The 18,748-nt window shown below is 35.7% G+C and overlaps 1 protein-coding gene across 10 annotated transcripts in view; it reads right to left on the reverse strand.

The window, feature by feature from the left end:
- MMS22L (MMS22 like, DNA repair protein) overlaps positions 1-18,748 on the reverse strand; it is a 153,865-nt gene that overhangs the window by 11,261 nt on the left and 123,856 nt on the right. For 9 of the 10 annotated variants that reach the window (XM_021073207.2, XM_021073193.2, XM_084960511.1 and 6 more), the window contains 4 exons: positions 16,463-16,622; positions 12,381-12,550; positions 9,069-9,280; positions 6,642-6,805 (listed from right to left, as the gene is read on the reverse strand). In XM_021073207.2, the coding sequence (XP_020928866.2) occupies positions 6,642-6,805; positions 9,069-9,280; positions 12,381-12,550; positions 16,463-16,622 (706 nt within the window). Of the gene's footprint in view, positions 1-6,641; positions 6,806-9,068; positions 9,281-12,380; positions 12,551-16,462; positions 16,623-18,500; positions 18,685-18,748 lie in introns of those variants that run through there. The other variant, XR_014806079.1, reaches the window with a different exon arrangement.

An 18,748-nucleotide genomic window follows, 5' to 3' on the forward strand; every position in this document is an offset into this window, starting at 1 on the left:
ATCCTTAAGCCACTGAGTCACAGTGGGAGCTTTGGAAAGTTTTAATTCAGCATTTTCTATGATTCCATTTTCCCTCCTCTCTTAGCACAACAGGTTTATATCTTTGTAAATAATTCTTGGAGGTTGCCCCAGAGTTTATAGTATATATTTACAACTAAACTGAGTCTACTTTCAAATACACTGTATTCCTTCATGGGTAGTACAGGTACTTTAAAGAGAGTATTCCCAATTCCTTTTTCCTATCCCTTATAACATTGATGTCTTAATATCTCATTTATTCATAAAATATAATCATCAAATACATTGTTCTATTATTTTGACCAAAGAATGACCTATTTGAATAGTTAAAACTAGAGAAAGTGGTGGATACAGAGAATCGCTGCTTACCAGGAGTAGAAGCCTTCTGATGAAGCTGATGTTGGTAGGATATTTAAACTGAAACTCTTTGACAAACTGTTGTATACTCAGTTTTGAGGGCAACAGTTTGCCCTATCACCTCAATTTTCTGATGTATCTAAGAAGAGCTGTTTTCAGTCCATATTTTTTTTTGTTATGACTTCCATCATGAAAGTGATAACTTTCAAGCTCTTTAAATGTGAAGTGGAAACCAAAAAGTCTCCAACTACTATTATGAATTGTCTATTTGTCTCATTTCTCTTAGTTTTTCTTTCTTGTAATTTGCTGCTTGTTGTTAGGTTCATGTATGTTTATAATTATTAAATCTTCCTGAATGACTAGCCCTTTTGTCACTTTAAATGTTTCCCTTTAATCTGATTTTTTTTTTTTTTTTTTTTGCCTAATGTCTTTTTTTGGGTATGATATTAGTATAGCTACTCCAGCTTTCTGTGGTTACAATTTGCAAGATATAACCTTTCTTATCCTTTAACTTTCAATCTTTGAATCAAAAGTGTTTCCTGCAAATAGAGTATAGTTAGACCTTAAAAAAAAACTGATAATCTTTTGATTAGATTGTTCAATTTAATCACAATTAATGTTCTAATAATATAGTTGGATTTACATCAGCTATTTTACTTTTAGTTTTCTAAATGTCTTCTTTTTGTTCCTCTCATTACTTTTCTTTTTGCATTAAGTGAATGGTTTAAAATGCAGCATTTTAATTACCTTAATGATTTTCCATTAGTTTTGAATTATTTCCTTAGCAGTCACTCTGGGTTTACCACATACATCTTAACTTTTCAAAGCTTCAGATTTATGAACTTAATTCCATTGAAATATAGAAACATTACTCCTATATAGCTCTACCCCCTTCCCCCTCTCTGTGGTATTGTTCTTATACATATCACATCAACAAATTTTAAAATCCAGCAATATGTTGTTATGAATTTTACTTTATGTTTTGGCCCCCCAATATATTATAAACATAATTTTTATATAGTTATTTTTAAAATCAGTTACATGAAAATATTAATTTGAATCCATGCTGTTCAAGAGTCAACTGTACATAATTACCTTTAGTGTTCTTTTTCATGTGGATTTAAGTCACTGTCTGAGGTCATTCAACTTTTATTCTAAAGAACTTCCTTTAGCAATTTTTATAAAGGTTTGCTAGCAATACATTCCTTCATTTTTTAAATCTGGAAAGATATTTAGTTCACTTTCATTTTTGAAAGGTCGCTTTATTGAATACAAGATTCTTGGTTGACAGTGTTTTCCTTCGATCATTCAGAGCATTATCCCACTGCCTTCTGGTTTCCACTGATTTTGCTGAAAAGTCAGCTGTTAATCTTACCATGGTTCTTTTGAAAGTGAAGTTGTTTTTCTCTTGTTGCTTTGAAGATTTTCTTCTTGGTTTTGATTTTCAACATTTTTACTATGATGCATCTATTTCATTTGAGTTTATTCTACTTGGAATTAGTTAAGCTTTTTGAATGTATAGATTAGTATTAGGCCATAAATTTGGAAAATTTTCAGCCATTATTTCTTTAATTCTTTTTCTGTTCCTTTCTGTCCTCTCCTGGTATACTAATTACATTTTGGATGGTGTGCTTAATAATATCCTGCATTTCTCTATAAAGTTCTGTCATTTTCTTCATTGTTTTCTGAAATGCATAATCCATAAAAATCTATCTTCAAGTTTGCTAATTCTTCTGCCAATTCAAATTAAAATTGATTTTTTTCAGTTTAGTTATTGTACTTCAATTTGCAATTAACATACATTGCCACCAGGTGGTGGCCAAACTCTGCTCCTCAAACAAAAATTCAGTCCTGGAGTTCCCAGCTAAGTGGTTAATGAATCTGACTAGGATCCAAGAGCATGCTGATTTGATCCCTGGCCTAGCTCAGTGGGTTAAGGATCTGGTGTTGCCATGAGCTGTGGTGTAGGCTGGCAGCTGCAGCTGTGATTCGACCCCTAGCCTGGGAACTTCCATATGCCATGGATGTGGCCCTAAAAGGAAAACAAAAAAAAAAAAAAAAAAAAAAAAAGTCCCCTCCAGGGATCTTGGTAAAATGCAGATTCTGATTTAGTAGGTCTGAGGTGGATGGGGCCCAAGACTCTGCATTTCTCACAAACCTCCAGGTGATGCTCACCCTGTGGATCCGAGACCTCGCTTTAAGTACTGAGGGCCTAGCCTGTTGGAGCAGAGAGTAACTGAGAGACGTTATGAACAGTACACATTTGTGCAGGGCTTTGTAGCCAACAAGCTGCACTCTTAACCACTTTCTCATTTGCCCTTCCTAAAAGCACAGATTAGTTTGTCAAAGGAAATAAGGATCAAAAAGGTTAAATAATTTGCCTAAGGTTTCACGGCTCCTTTGCATCCTGTGTAACCTGACTCCTGTGCTTTTTTTTTTTTTTCCTGGCTGTGCCTGCAGCATATGGAAGTTCCTGGGCCAGGGGTCAAACAGAATTTCCACTTGGCTCTTTTTTAAAAATAGTTTGTGTCTCTACTGATATTCTCTGATGCAACATTGTCATCATACCTTTTTTGTTTGTTTGGGGTTTTTTTGGCTTTTTATCTATTAATTTATGATTTTTATTTTTTCCATTATAGCTGGTTTACAGTGTTCTGTCAATTTTCTACTGTACAGCAAGGTGATCCAGCCACACATACATGTATACATTCTTTTTTCTCACATTATCATGCTCCATCATAAGTGACCAGACATAGTTCCCAGTGCTACACAGTAGGATCTCATTGCCTATCCATTCCAAAGGCAATAGTTTGCATCTATCAACCCCAAATTCCCAATCCATCCCACTCCCTCCCCCCTGGCAACCACAAGTCTATTCTCCAAGTCCATGATTTTCTTTTCTGTGGAAAGGTTCATTTCTGCCATATATTAGATTCCAGATATAAGTGACATGATATGGTATTTGTCTTTCTCTTTCTGACTTACTTCATTCAGGATGACAGTCTCTAGTTCCATCCATGTTGCTGCAAATGACATTATTTTGTTCTTTTTGATGGCTGAATAGTATTCCATTGTGTATATATATCACATCTTCCAAATCTAATCATCTGTTGATGGACATTTGGGTTGTTTCCATGTCTTGGCTATTGTGAATAGTGCTGCCATGAACATGCTGGTGCATGTGTCTTTTTTAAGGAAAGTTTTGTCTGGATGTATGCCCAAGAGTGGGATTACTGGGTCATATGGTAGTTCTCTGTCTAGTTTTCTAAGGTACCTCCATACAGTTTTCCATAGTGGTTGTACCAATTTATATTCCCATCAGCAGTGCAAGAGGGTTCCTTTTTCTCCACACCCCCTCCAGCATTTGTTATTTGTGGACTTATTAATGATGGCCATTCCAACTGGTATGAAGTGGTATCTTACGGCAGTTTTGATTTGCATTTCTCTAATAATCAGGGGTATTGAGCATTTTTTCATGTGCTTGTTGGACATCTGTATATCTTCTTTGGAGAAATGTCTATTCAGGACTTTTGCCCATTTTTCCATTGGGTTGTTGGCTTCTTTGCTGTTGAGTTGTACCAGTTGTTTGTATATCTTAGAGATTAAGCCCTGTCTGTTACAGCATTTGAAACTATTTTCTCCCATTCTGTAAGTTGTCTTTTTTTTTTTTTTTTTAATGGTTTCCTTTGCTGTGCCAAAGCTTGTCAGTTTGATTAGGTCCCATTGGTTTATTTTCGCTTTTATTTCTGTTGCTCTGGGCCTTTCTTTCTTTTGTTAATCATGCTTTCCTTGAATTTTTTGAACATTTTATAATGGCAACTTTGAAGTCTTTGTCTACTAAATCCTGACTGCTCTCATTGGCAGTTTCTGTTGACTTCTTTTTTTCACAGATGTGAAAAATGCATGATTTAATCAAATCAGGCGTTTTTAAAAGGATGACTTTGAGGTTGAGATTTGTTCTGACCTAAGGGCTCATTCCAGCTGTCTCTTTCACCCATTCTCTCACTAAACTAGCTGATATACAGATTAGTTTATACCTCTAATAAATCTATCATTCTTCTACCTAATGCATTTCAACCACAAACTCCAAAGTTTTTGACAGGACCCTGAGGCGTGAACTTTTTCACACTTTGTTGCAAATGAAGTTAGATTCTTCGGAAACTGTTCCATGTCCTCTGTTCTATGGCTTTCCTCCCACCACCTCCTGCTCCCAGGCAAAACTTAGATGTATAGCTCTGATGCTGGGGACAGGGATGATGGTATCCACTATTTTCTGAATGATATACCCACTTTAGGTACTCAATGCTTGTAGAAGGAACAATCTTAGCTGCAGGTCCTCTTGGCTTGCTTTTTTTGGCATAGAATCGCTACATCTAAGTTGTGACAAGGACAATCAATGGCCCAATATTCTCAGTGGTACCATACTCAGTGTAGTGTGCCCATACCATGAGTGGGGGCTGAGTGGAAGAATGAAGGCCCCATCACCCACACTACCCTGGAATATAACCTCAGCATCAAGTAGCTAGGATGCAGGATGAGCAATATTGACATTCTGCCTCTCACAGGATGATAGCCCTCCCACTGGGAGAGGGAGCCCTATGTGCTTCAATTTACCAATCTAAAGCACAGTTTCCATCTTTACTGAGTTGGGAAGAAAGAAAGGAGTAATCTTGGTTCAAATATCAAGGACTTGTTGTTACTACCAAGTTTTAATAGATTTTCTTAAATAAATGTTTTTCCATTTGTTGTATACTCTTAGGGCCATTTCTAGAGAATTTAAGTGCTTTCTTGTAAATAATTTTCACCAGTTTTTTTTTTTTTTTTTTTCCTCTGGGGAGCAGGACTGTAGAGCTCCTCACATTGTCATGCTGGAAGTAGAACTCCTGAAGCTACTGTGCACAGATTTTTGAGTGGATATATATTTAAAATACTCTTGGGCATATATCTAGGAATGGAACTGCTGAGTCATTTAGTAACTTTCATTGTACAGTTTTACAAATTGTTCTTCTAAATGCTCAGATTACAGGGAGAGTCAGAAAATTTTCTTTAAGTCAGTCAGTCACCCATATCTGTGTTTAATGCTGCTCTTTCAGCATCCAAAGACAGCAATGTGGAGATAGAGAATTCTATATGCCTTCAATTTTGAACATGTGATACACTACTAGCTAGAAATGAGCAGCAAAATTAACCTTTCAAATCCTGATCTCCTTAATGATAAATATTCTTATCACTGAAACAAGGGGCTAACTAAAATGCTATACTGTCTGCTCTGTCTCAAGTTTTATATTGTACAGTACAACAGACTTTCAGGAGATTAAAAGCATATGAAAGTTTTCAAAGAGGGTAAAATTTGTAATGTAGAATCTAGGGTCTATCTCTGGATATTATTCACTGAAGACGAATTACTATCAAGTAAGGGTATTTTACATTAAGATAATACAACATTTTTCACAAGACCAAGCTTAGAAGCAGAGAGGAACACTTTAAATACTGAAATAAATATGGATTAAAACAAAATATGCATACATTTTTGAGATAAAGCAGAACATTTCAAAGAGCTCTTTGAGATTTCAGCTACCACTTTGTGTGCAGCTCTCATATTCTTTAGGCTATATACTGTACTCAGTTATCACAGCAGTAAGAAGCACTCAGGCAGAAGCATTTGAGAAGCCTGCCCCAGACAATCATTCTAATGATAAACACACACACACACATACTCACACCACTCTATTTACACTAAAAACCCCTTCAAAATAGAACTCTGGCTACTATTTTGCATATTCTCAATAAGCTTATTAAAGCATGCTACAGACAGTGGGGATTAAATAAATAATATTTTAAAGTGATCACTGGCAGTAAGGTCGCTAATACTGAAAACAAAAGAATTGATGGATCCTTACAAGTTTTCCAGAGATCAGCTTAAATATGCTAGCAGAAACCTGAATAGGATAAAGTGCTGACTCCTCACCACTTGATATTTAATAAGCCGCATTTAATACTCAAGAGATTAAATAAAAATTAAATAAATTTAAATAAACTATTTGTCGGGGGGGAGGAACCCCACAAACTAGACCGAAACATGTCAGTTTTTAACAATTTTATCATGCCCAACCTCAGCTATTGGCTGGAGTTTGATATTTACACGATATAATCAAACTGATATAAAACAACCATATGTCTTTGTTAATGTTAATTTAACTGAAAGAGTACTCTCTTAATTTGCGCACATAATAGTATAACAAACACACACTCATAAATGAACTAACCTTGAGGTTCACTGACCAACACCAGGCATTTTAACACTCCAGGGAGGAGGAGTTCAATCTCAGACACATCGATGTTAGTTTCCTTAACAAGTTGGAGGATGAAGGCCAGAACGGATGCTAAGCGAGGAGGGAGCAAGGACCCTTTAAAGTCAAAGTAGGACTTCCTGAAACGAAGCACAGTTTTGTTTTTCCTTCTCTTTAAAGTTTCAAGAGAGCAGAATCAAATGTCATATACTTTAAAGATACTGGCCTATTTTATCTCCCAAGTTAGTAAAGCACAATTTTTTAAAAAAAGTATGTATATTTTACCATGTATTCTTTAAACATAAGATTTTTGGGAGTTCCCATTGTGGTGCAGCGGAAATGAATCTGACTAGGAACCATGAGGTTGTGGGTTTGATCCCTGGCCTCGCTCAGTGGGTTAAAGGATCTGGCATTGCCGTGAGCTGTGGTTGGTGTAGGTTGCAGACACAGCTCAGATCTGGCGTTGCTGTGGCTCTGGCGTTGGCTGGCAGCAACAGCTCCGATTAGACCCCTAGCCTGGGAACTTCCATATGCCGTGGGTGCAGCCTTAAAAAGGACAAAAGAAAAAAAAAAAAAAAAAAAGATTTTTGAAGCAATGACTGCACATCCTTTCTCTGCATTATAAGAACCAAAGCAGAATACAGATAAAAGCTAAATATAAAGTAACCTGGTTTTAAAATAAGTGTAACTGAAATCCAATGAAAATCTAATTGTTAATTTTTTTCTTTTCTAATGTATGTTTGATCTCCTCTATCAGACGGTCAATGATGAAACATTTTCCCTAATGTCAAATTTGCATAAATATATTTCTCCTCACATTTATTGACTTAGAGATTTGGAAGGGGGTCTTATTTTTCCAAATCAATAAAAGGACTTATACTAGGAATCATCTTCTCATTCCAGCCTACTTCCTTCCTTCCCTTAAGAAGTAGAAGAATCATGGAGGTAAATTGGGTTTTAATATCTTCTCTTAAAGCAGGACAACTTTTAGTATTCGAATTCAACAGAGGTCACAGAGATAATTTATCTGATTCTTTTTTGTATCTTTACCTCTTAGAACAGGTCTCAACTCATAACAGGTATTCAGAATACCTTTTTAACGTGAATAAATCAAAGCGGAAATTGCTCATTTCTAAAAAGTCTAGACAATATGAATAATTGTCAAATATAGCTAAATTTAAGCTAGACATCTAAATATAATTGCAAAGCAATAATAATTTGTCAAAATAAGGCATAAAAGTCACTAAAGATTATATAGCTTTTAAGGGCAGAACTATGCCTTGATCATTTCTACTCCCTACAATGACTTCCAACAAATATTGCACATTAGAAGATTCATTCTTTGAAGGAAAGAGTTTTTTTTCTGTTTTGTTTAATACTGAATTTCCAATACCTAGAATAAACATTTATTGGGTACATGGTGTGCCAGGTTAAAGCCTAAGAACATGGAATTCTATAATGTGAGGTGATGTGTAATATCAAGTCATTAAGCTATCAGATCACTAAAAAACACAGAAGAAAAAACTAGATTAGAATAATATATATCACCATAGCATTTTAAAGTTTAAAAACTACTTTTATATGAAGCTAAATACTCTATGAAGACAAAGAAATAACTTCTAATGTTGCAATTCAAAGATAGGGAGTTGACTAAAAAACCTAAAAAGTTTCACTGATTTTTCTGCCTAATGATAAAAGTGAGTTATTAAGACAGAGAGAAGACTTACAAAATAAGACTTTATAGTGCTTACTTTTTCATAAATATTAGCATCCATCTTTTTACTTAACTATCTCTTATAAAATTTAATTACTACATTTTGTACAGTGCAAAATATAATTACTATTTATCTGATAAAAACTAAATATATATACATACACATATATTCACCTATATAGCTATTTCTATATATCTTTAGGACATATATAAGACAAATAACAGCTACATAGAGAAACAAGCAATTTGCCTGTTTTTTTTAAGGGCTGCACCCACAGCATATGGAGGTTCCCAGGCTAGGGGTTGAACTGGAGCTGTAGCCACCAGCCTATGCAACAACCAGAGCCACACCAGATCCAAGTCACGTATGCGACCTACACCACAGTTCATGACAACGCCAGATCCTTATCTCACTGAGCGAGGCCAGGGATTGAATCTGCGTCCTCATGGATACTAGTCAGATTCGTTTCCACTAAGCCACAACAGGAACTTCAGAAACAAGCAATTTAAAAAGCATTGTGTTTGGCTCCCAAGTCATTTTGACGAATTCTCAGACAATGCTTCTCAGGAAAAAAATGTTTTTAAATCACCAGTATCCTAAGAGTTGTCAATACTTTTGAGATGCTTTGTTACTTTATAATAGAGAATAATAAAGTTAAGTACCACTAATTGTTAATATTTATATGTACCTTATGACTTGGAGAATACATTTCTTTAGAGATGACATCAGTGGAACAGTGGCTGAGTTTCTCAATGCCAACAGAACAGGATGTTGTCCAACACCTAAACCATGTGGTGAAGTTGGAAGAAACCGCCCAATATAGAGCTCAATAACATTCCCTAGCAATTGGCTCAAATATGTATTCGGATTTTGAGACTGACAACACACGACACACATGCCCTACAAAAGAAAAAAGAGAGAAACATTAAAAAGTAAAATTTAAAAAAAAATGTAGAAAGTAACTAATTTTGCCCCCAGCATTAATACTAATATCAGGATTTATAACATATCCCAATCAACAAGGACACCTTCCATCATCAACAGGTAGTGTCTGTATGAAGCTCAGGGAGCAGCTGAGCTTGGTATACCTAAGCAAGCATATGCGTGTTCAGGGCACAGCCCGAGAAGGCAAGGGAGAAGAAAAGAAGACAGAGCAAGCTCCCTTCTGCCCCTCATCCAACATACTATTGACCACAGATATATGTTATAAAATACATTTAGCTCTTTTTAAACTTACGGTACTGGTCATGTTGTCAGAATAAGACTATAAAATTCATGCTAAAAATCTTCAATGTTAAGAAACGTGATAAAATTTTTAAAAATAACCAAAGAAGAGAAATGCAGAAGACTCAAAATAATGACAATTTATTTTCAGGTTTTATATGTCAAGCACTGTGCCACATGCATTATATTCATTATTTCATTAAAGTTTCTCAACTCTCATCAATTAGTATTATTGTAACTCCAATTTTACAGCTGGAGAAATTGAGGCTTACTGAAGTTAAAAGCTTGACCAAGGTCACACAGAATTCACAATGTCTTGCTAGATGTGTACTGATTTAATCCCTTCCATTTGTATAGAAGTTAACATATTTTCACATTTTATACTTACAAACGAACAACTTGAGAAATAGATTTCTTCTACCAATACCGCTAAATATTGCGTACTGCTAAATAATCACCAATCGAGCAACAAACTATGCTCTAAAAGTTCATTTATAATTTGGTAAATTTGTGGTTTGCAATGTATTTTCCCAGAGAAATAATCAGAAATGATAGACATATTTTCACTTTAGCTGTAAATGGTATTTACCCAATAAGAAATTTTGAAAGTTTATTTCTAATTAAGAATAGCACAGAGTTGTTAAAACACAAGCACTTAAGGGAGTTCCTGTCATGCCTCAGTGGGTTAAGAACCTGACTAATATCCATGAGGATGTGGGTTCGATCCCTGCCCTTGCTCAGTGGGTTAAAGGGTTCGGTGTTGTCAGTGAGCTGTGGTGTAGGTCACAGACATGGCTTGGATCCAGCATTGCTGTGGCTGTGGTGTAGGCCAGCAGCTGCAGCTCCGATTTGTCCCCCAGCATGGGACCTTCCATATGCCACAGGTGCGGCCCTAAAAAGAAGAAAAACAAAACAAAACTCTTAAACAACAATTGGGAAAAAAAAAAAGCCACCCCCCCACACGTTTCTTCAATGCTCTGTTTGAGAAAAAGCATGTTAAGTCAGAAGATAAAGTAATAAATGGATATTTTTTAAAAATTCTGAAGAGGAGAGTTTATACCCTTAAGAAATAAAAGAGTTCCAAACCAGTTCTGTCAAATGGATACTTCACTGGATTTTTCAACTAAGGAAGTTTATACGAATTCTTATTAAGTGGACTATTTTGGTTTCAGAGGGTCACACAGGGCGAGCACTCCACACTCGCCTGCTGCCCATAAGTCCCCTCCACCCATCTTCCCCTCTGTGGGACTGGTAGCCCAAGCTTTACCTTTCTGATAATGGACACACTAAACTTTGTTTTAAATGCTACTAACTTAGCGTTTAAAGAGCCAACTTAAAATTTATTGGAAATTGTGAAAATCTATTTTAAAAATCCATCTGTGTAAGAGACTGCTTATTACCTAATCAAAATCCATTCTCCTCTTCCTCCTCAATTTCCTTTGCTGGATACCAAGGTAAGAAGCCCATATCTTCAGTATCAGGTACTAACAAATAATGAAGTGTATCTCTAGCCCCATCCTTTCCCCTTCATGACAGATCAGTGTTTCCAAGTACCTACTGGACATCATTACCTAGATATTCCACAGCATCTCACATCGAAGCTGCTCAGAAATCAATTATTATTATTATTATTATTTTTGTCTTTTTGCTATTTCTTTGGTCCGCTCCCGTGGCATATGGAGGTTCCCAGGCTAGGGGTCTAATCGGAGCTGTAGCCACTGGCCTACGCCAGAGCCACAGCAATGCAGGATCCGAGCCGCGTCTGCAACCTACACCACAGCTCACAGCAATGCTGGATCGTTAACCCACTGAGCAAGGGCAGGGACCGAACCCGCAACCTCATGGTTCCTAGTCGAATTGGTTAACCACTGCGCCACGACGGGAACTCCAGAAATCAATTCTTAATTTCATTCCTATGTCTCGAGAATTTTCCATTTTGGTTAGTAGAACTACTACTGACATAAACAGCCACCATGGAATCTAGGGAGTATTCTATTTCTTTCTGTTGTTCTACAATGGTCACTCAGCAAGACTTTGTGACTGGAGATCCTAAATGTTTCTGAAATCTGCTGTGTGCCTCTATAACCACTGCCTTAGTTCAAAACCCTCAAATAATGAACAACTTATTGCCTTCCAAGTCTCTAATCCATCTTCCACACCAACTTCAATGATGCCACCAGAATCACCTTTCTAAAATGTAAATATGACATGCGACCCCACTTCTCTGTGTCAAAGCCATCAACAGTCCCCATGTACAAGAATAAGTCCAATCTTCTGAGCACGGCACCCAAAGCCCTTCATTACGCGCTTCCTCCTGATGCGTCTCCAGCTGGAAGAGAACATCATATTTTCTTGTAGCTCATGTCCTCCACATGCTGTTCCCTCTGACAGGACTCTCCTTCAACTCCTACCCACTCTGCTCTCTGACACCTAACATCCTTTACTACAGTATCTTCTCTTGCATCTCCTCATCCCAGAACGGCTAACAGACAGCTAAGGCCTCTAAGGAAAATACTGAGCACACTGCTGTGTCTATGCTTGCAACTTTAAGCTTCTTGAAGGTGGAGACTTTGCCTCTTCCACCTTTGTTTACAGAACTCAGCACAAAAGGGATTTTAAGCCTGTTCAAGGGAAGTGCAACATCACACATGTACATCAGGATTACAATGTACCACTTTGAAACCTGCAGTCAGTAAAGTGGTTTAAAGTCAAGTGACAAATTTTTCTTTCTCTCTTTCCTATTTTTTTAAACTTTAAGCAGCCACACTTACTGTACCTGGAGATACAAAGGAAGACTCTTCTGAATCGCAGTCAACATAGGTGCAGGTAGCTCCTTCTCTTGCTGTAACACTGTATGTGGCAGCAGTAAACAGTCTATGATCCGGAATAGTAATTTTTGGGCTTTAGAGGTGGCAAAAATTTGTGCCCATGATTTAACAAGAACTCCTAACAAAGAAGAGCAGACACAGAAAGTACAGTTATCTTCTAACCAGAAACTTCTATTATTCTTCTAAAAATTTTATATTTAAAACACATAGAACCAAGTAAAAGTTGGCAATAGGAAGAAACATATATTAAGAGTGAAAAGACTTATGCTAAGAATTTCACTAAAGAGACAACTCTCTCAGAGTTCTGGGCCAAAAAGAACATACACTGCCTGAGCAACTGGCATTTAATACAAATATACATAGTGTGTAGTTATACATTATGTGAATATATAAATTGAATATTGCAATTAAGCAGATATCCCTCGTTGCTCTGGCTGCTAGGAAACTCAGAGGCAAATTTACAGTCCAACTTTAAGAACACCATAAGATCATACATTATGCTCCTAAATATACATTTACTTTTCCATAGGCTTCATCATGTTACTATTCCATATTTTCTTGATACCCTTATTTCTTTATATTTTTATCTTGCATTTAACTTACAGACTGGCACAACCCAGTTTGCAACAAGAGGTATAACTAAATTTAATTGCTATAGTACGTAAAAAGATTAGCTGTAACATCTTGAAACAGTCACTTAACCTCCTTGAAACTAAGTTTTTATAACTTTCAGTTATTTAACATGAACGGTGAATTTAAATTGTGATTTTAAAAGAAGAGGAACAGATCTCTTTACTACATGAAATATATTATGATTTCCTTAATGATGGGGGTCTGTAAATTTCCTTAATGATGGGAGACTACATTTAATGATAGTCAACAAATGAGCACCCTTTGTTCAATAAAGTAATTAAGAGAAGATATATTCTTCTTTTTAGAGTCTATTACTGCTACTGAAATCTTCACTGAAAAAAAATGAATTTAAAAGATCACTAAGCATTTGTCCAAGTAGTAGTGGTGCATGTGCTGCATAAACTTTTATATTTTATTCAATCTTAGAATAGCAAAAAAGATGATAAAATTCAAAGTCATTTCCATAAAACAAAAAGTTTAAAATTCAAGCTCTGAAGGAAAACACAATATGCTTCTAGAAGAATATATAGATGTTAAAAAAAACAACCAATAATCACTTCTAAGAACAACAAACAGCAACATTAATCTTCTGTTATAAAAGGAAATACAATAATCAATCATAAAGAAACACAATGCTCACTTAGCAATATTTTAAATAATGCTGGCTTGCTTCTCATTTTTCTAGTAGGTGAAAAACTTGAGAATGACAGCAGTGTAAGAAGAACTCACATTCTAAGCAACATTAATATACCAGTAAGAGGAACTGCCATCACCACCAACATTTGAAATGATTCATATCACTCTTAAGTGTCACACAGGTATTAACTTATAAAGAGCAAGGACCTTCTAACCAAAAATGCATCATCTACCCTTGTATTTCATCTTCTGCAATGGTTAAAAATATTTTGCTGAAGACCTTCAGTTTTATGAATTCATAGAAGGTAGAGATGATACATTTATTTTACTGCTATATCAAGCCCCTACTTTTAAAGTTTCAGTAAAGAACATTGTGTGGAATTAAAAATGCAAAGAGAATGAAATTTTTAAGTTAAAAACCTTGGGAATGGCTTAAATATACAGAGTAGCTTTGTGGGAAACTAAGTATTTTTCCTGGTTATAAACGATAACTTATTTACTGATGAAGCTAAAAATATGGAAAAACTGTGGGGTATATTCTCCCACAGTTGCAAGACAGCCACACTATACAAGTTCTTCTGTATTTACTTATTTTCTGCTCTGTCTATATATTTTGCCTTTAAAAAAGAGAATTGAGATCATTACAATATATATTTTAGATAGATTTATAGTTGGAAAGTAACATTGTTCATTTAGTAACATCACAAAATAGATTTTATACTAAAATTAGCTAGGTTTATTAAATTATTAAGTTCTAGAAAATTTATTCAGTATATGCCATCTCCTACACTGGAGAAGTTCTTTAACCACTTTACTCCCAATCCAGTGCCTGATATCCACTTGATAAATGATCTTATTTGTTCAAAATACAACATGATGGGAATAAAAAGTTCCAAAAATATGGCCACTAACTTAAAATAAGTAAGTTTAAATTTTAGTAGGGGCATATCGAGTACACAGATAATTATAATAAATGGCAAGCTACAAAAAATGTCATGAGAAGGACAGATGAAGCAGTCACGGAGAGCAGATCTTCTTGGGCTGGTCATTGAGGCATCATGGATAGAATCTGAACTACAAAGACCAAAGTGGAAGAATGATCCCAGGAGAGAAGGATGATCAAAGGGAAAGGCATGGAAACAGAAAAATTAGACACATGAAGAATGAGAAAAGCAAAAGTTGAAGATACTACTTATAGATCAATCCTGCTTTCTCAGAAATTACTGAGCTACAATTAAGACCTCAGATTAAGGCCCCAGCTATGACTCTGGAGTGGTTTTGTCAATAGTTTGCACCTTCCACTAGCCACCTTGCAAATGAACAAGCAGAGGCATCCCCAGGGAGGAACTGGCAAGGTAAACAAAGCACAAGTTTCCCCAGTTAACTCTTTCCTCCAGTGGACGTGATATCCCAACTCGGACACACCTAAAACAAATCCAACTCTCAAAAGTTTTCATTTCTTTCTCTATTTTGTTCTAAACCTTGTATATGGAGAAGACAGTAAGTTATCTGTTCCTAATTTGTGTTGAATAAATGGGCAACATTGTAGCGTATACTCTATTTCCAGTCTCTCAGATCTACACAAAGGGAAAGAATACAGTATTGATCTGCCACTAAATCAAAAATCAACCATGTAATAAAACAAAGAAAGCCCTCAACTCTTCATATGAAGAATTCTGTTCTCGGTCTACATATCACCAATCCAAATGATTTTGCAGTTTCTGATAAGACTATCACATACTTTGTAAAATAAAGATACACTTCTGAAATCATACATTTAACTTGGCAAAAATCTATAGCAACTAATAAATTATAAGCCTAAATCCTGAAATATGTGTTAATCTACATTTGACTATGCTAAATTCATATTAAATTCTCACTTATATTTTCCTCTAAAATTAAAATGCCGGAATTGCTACTATCGCTTTCACTATATTCTACATCATCCATATTTACACATTTTCACATTCTCCTTTATCTTCCACAACAAAGATAAAAGGTTTCAGACAGCCCAAATCAGGATTATTCATATGTTCACAAGATCAAAGGGAACAGATATAAGGTTTTAGCCACAGAGAAAAAAAAAAAACCAAAAAACTTGAATTCTGTATTAAAACTTCTAAGGAAATCCTTCTCATTTCCCTTTATCCAGTTCCTATTTTTGGTTAGCAACATGGTTTTTGTGAACAAAGATATTCAAATTACTGACTTCCTAAAGAAGAATGAACTCTGTTGTTACAGAACAGACACAGAAAAAGATTTCTTTTTGAAAGGAGAAAACATAGTATTGTGAGACACAAGATTTGAAGCATAAATATCTTTAGTGTTGTAATAAACACTTTCCTGACCTCCTTCATACAGAGCAGGCCATAAAAATAGAAGGAGGTGATGATTTTCTGATGTTTCAAATTCTAACAAAACACAGATAAATATTGAAAAAAGGTCCATTTTAATTATCCAGGCATTCACAATATAATTCACAAAAGACTATTGCTAACAAATGGAGTTGGCATTATTTTAGTATTGATTGTAATTAATTTTAATATTAACCAAGCACAATAAGAAAAGTTCTGAAAGGAGCTAGGGCAAGACAGAGACACACTTGAAAGCTAATATGAATTATTTTAAACTAAATCACAGTCTTTCAGATTATTCTTACGGTTATATGGAGAGTAGCGACTTAGTGCAGTAATGCATTCTTACCCATCATGATACTATAGGCTCAACCTAGGGAAGTTTTAATAATGTCAGGAATACATACCCATCATCATGTAAGTCAGCTGCAGCCCTGCACTGGAAATTTTTTTTCCCAAATAAGGTTTTATATATTTTAATATTTCACCAAGGTATTCTAAGGACTTTGTGACCATGGCAGATTTATCAGAAAGTGTCTGCAGATTCCCATAAGTTATACCAACAGCCTATAAATAAGGAAAAACATGATTTAGCTTTCCAACTTTTATATAATACAGACTTTGAAAATAAAGTTAATATCTCTTTCTACACACACACAGGCACATACATATCCTTTACACTTAAGCCTTCAACCTTTACTTTCCGATAAATGTTCATGGCAATTAAAATCCAAGTAAAAAGAATTATCTTGGTTTTTACAATTACAATAAAGGTTAGAAAAAAGAATTTAAAAAATCAATTCACCAATAATTATTATAGAAGGTCTGACTCAGCAAAGTATTAGTAAAAGATGCCTGGAACTGATATACAAGGAGCTTATAACAAAGCCACATCACTATATTTCTAGGACATTACTGGGAATTCCAAATTCCCAAATTCCAACAAAAAAGACCTACAAACGAAGTTAACAAATTACTACAAAGTGAGGCCTCCATAAATAAAGTTTACCTTTATGATAAGAATTGATTTTTTTTCCACAAAATTTTCTTTATAAGCCATTAGATGCCAGCTTAACTTTCTCAGAGGAAAAAAGGATGAGGTACAAAGGGCAAAAATGGCAAAATGGGAAGGTGGTAGAGAAAAATGTGAGGTGAAGCAATAAGGGAATAAGGGTGAAGAGCGAAGAAGAGGAAGGGAAATAAATGAGAGGATGAGTTGCGGAAAGGTGAGAACAAGGGGTGAGAGATCACAAAAAGAATCAAGAGAAGACTGGCTAGACATGGGTTAGAAGGTTTGAGAAAAGTAAGGTTTCCAAAGCATTATTGGGAACAGACAGTGGATTTCAATTACCTGAACTGGACCACGAATGACACCAATCTACATGGTTACATGATTTTCTCCCACAGCTCTCAGGTGACTGTCCTGAGTCAAAGTTGAAGGTATAACCAAAAGATAAAGGATGGAAGATTGTGAGTGTGTTGGTAAGAGTAGTTGAAGGGAAGCCCCCTGCAAGGGTCCTGCTAGGGTAGACAAGGAAGAAAGTGAGACCTTAAGAAGACAGTGCACCTGGAGAAAAGGGAGTGGAAGGTCATGATGAAGTCACTCAGAGAGCTGGAAGGACAGGCGGTCATAGTCAAAGAGCTTTCAGATGCTCCCAAGTCATGCCACGGTCAGTGATTAATCCCGGGAGTGGGTGGATGAGCAGAGCAGAAGTGAAAATCACTGAAAGACTACCGGGGAAGGTTTGAAATGAGGTCTTAGGATAAGTTGTCCAAGTTGATATTAAAATTAGCCATGATGAGGATAAAATGTAGAATGCAGGAAAAAATAAGGAACCTAGTGATCTGGGAGGTGGAGAGATGAGAACAAGAGATATACTTGATGAATCTCCTTTTCCATTCATTGCTGTCCTTGGTTCTCTCTACTTCTTTCCTTAGACCAGAAATTCTCTTAACTTTTTGGTCTCAGCTCCCATTACACACTTAAAAATTGAGGATCTTAAATGGTTTATTATTATTTGGGCCATATCTATTGATATTTACACTATGAGAAATTAAAATAGAAAAATTAAAAGTACTCATTTAAAAATAATAAACATCATGTTAATATGAGAAATATATTTTTAATTAAGTCTCACAAACATATGTAGCTGGAAGAAGAAAAAGTATTTTAATGGGTTTTCTAATAATTGTGGGAATTCCTTTTTGATATTACACCAAATCTTGACAAGTGGTTATTTCTTAGTGGTTATTTATAAAACGGAATCCAAAATCATGTCAATGAACATTGTTTAGTCTGCTACATCAAAAGCCATTGGTCTATCTTGTGCTTCTGAATGAATGTCTTCTATCACTACATGACTTCTGAAAAGACTGCACTTGTCATTTGGAAAATTTTGGTTCACTAACAGAACTTTCCAGTGTTGGCACATTTCATTATCCATATTTTTATTTATTTTTTCTTTTTTTTGTCTTTTGAGGGCTGCACCCATGGCATACGGAGGTTCCCAGGCTAGGGATCCAATTGGAGCTGCAGCCGCCAGCCTATACCACAGCCACAGCAACGCCAGATCTGAGCCATGTCTGCAACCTACACCACAGCTCACAGCAACACCAGATCCTTAACCCACTGAGCAAAGCCAGGGATTGAACCTGCAACCTCATGGTTCCTAGTCAGATTCGTTTCCCCTGTA

Source organism: Sus scrofa, chromosome 1, assembly GCF_054392235.1.
Source record: "Sus scrofa isolate SSC_HxYL_T2T_F1_AM1 chromosome 1, Sscrofa_HxYL_maternal_Yorkshire_Landrace_v2.0, whole genome shotgun sequence".
Lineage (NCBI taxonomy): Eukaryota > Metazoa > Chordata > Mammalia > Artiodactyla > Suidae > Sus > Sus scrofa.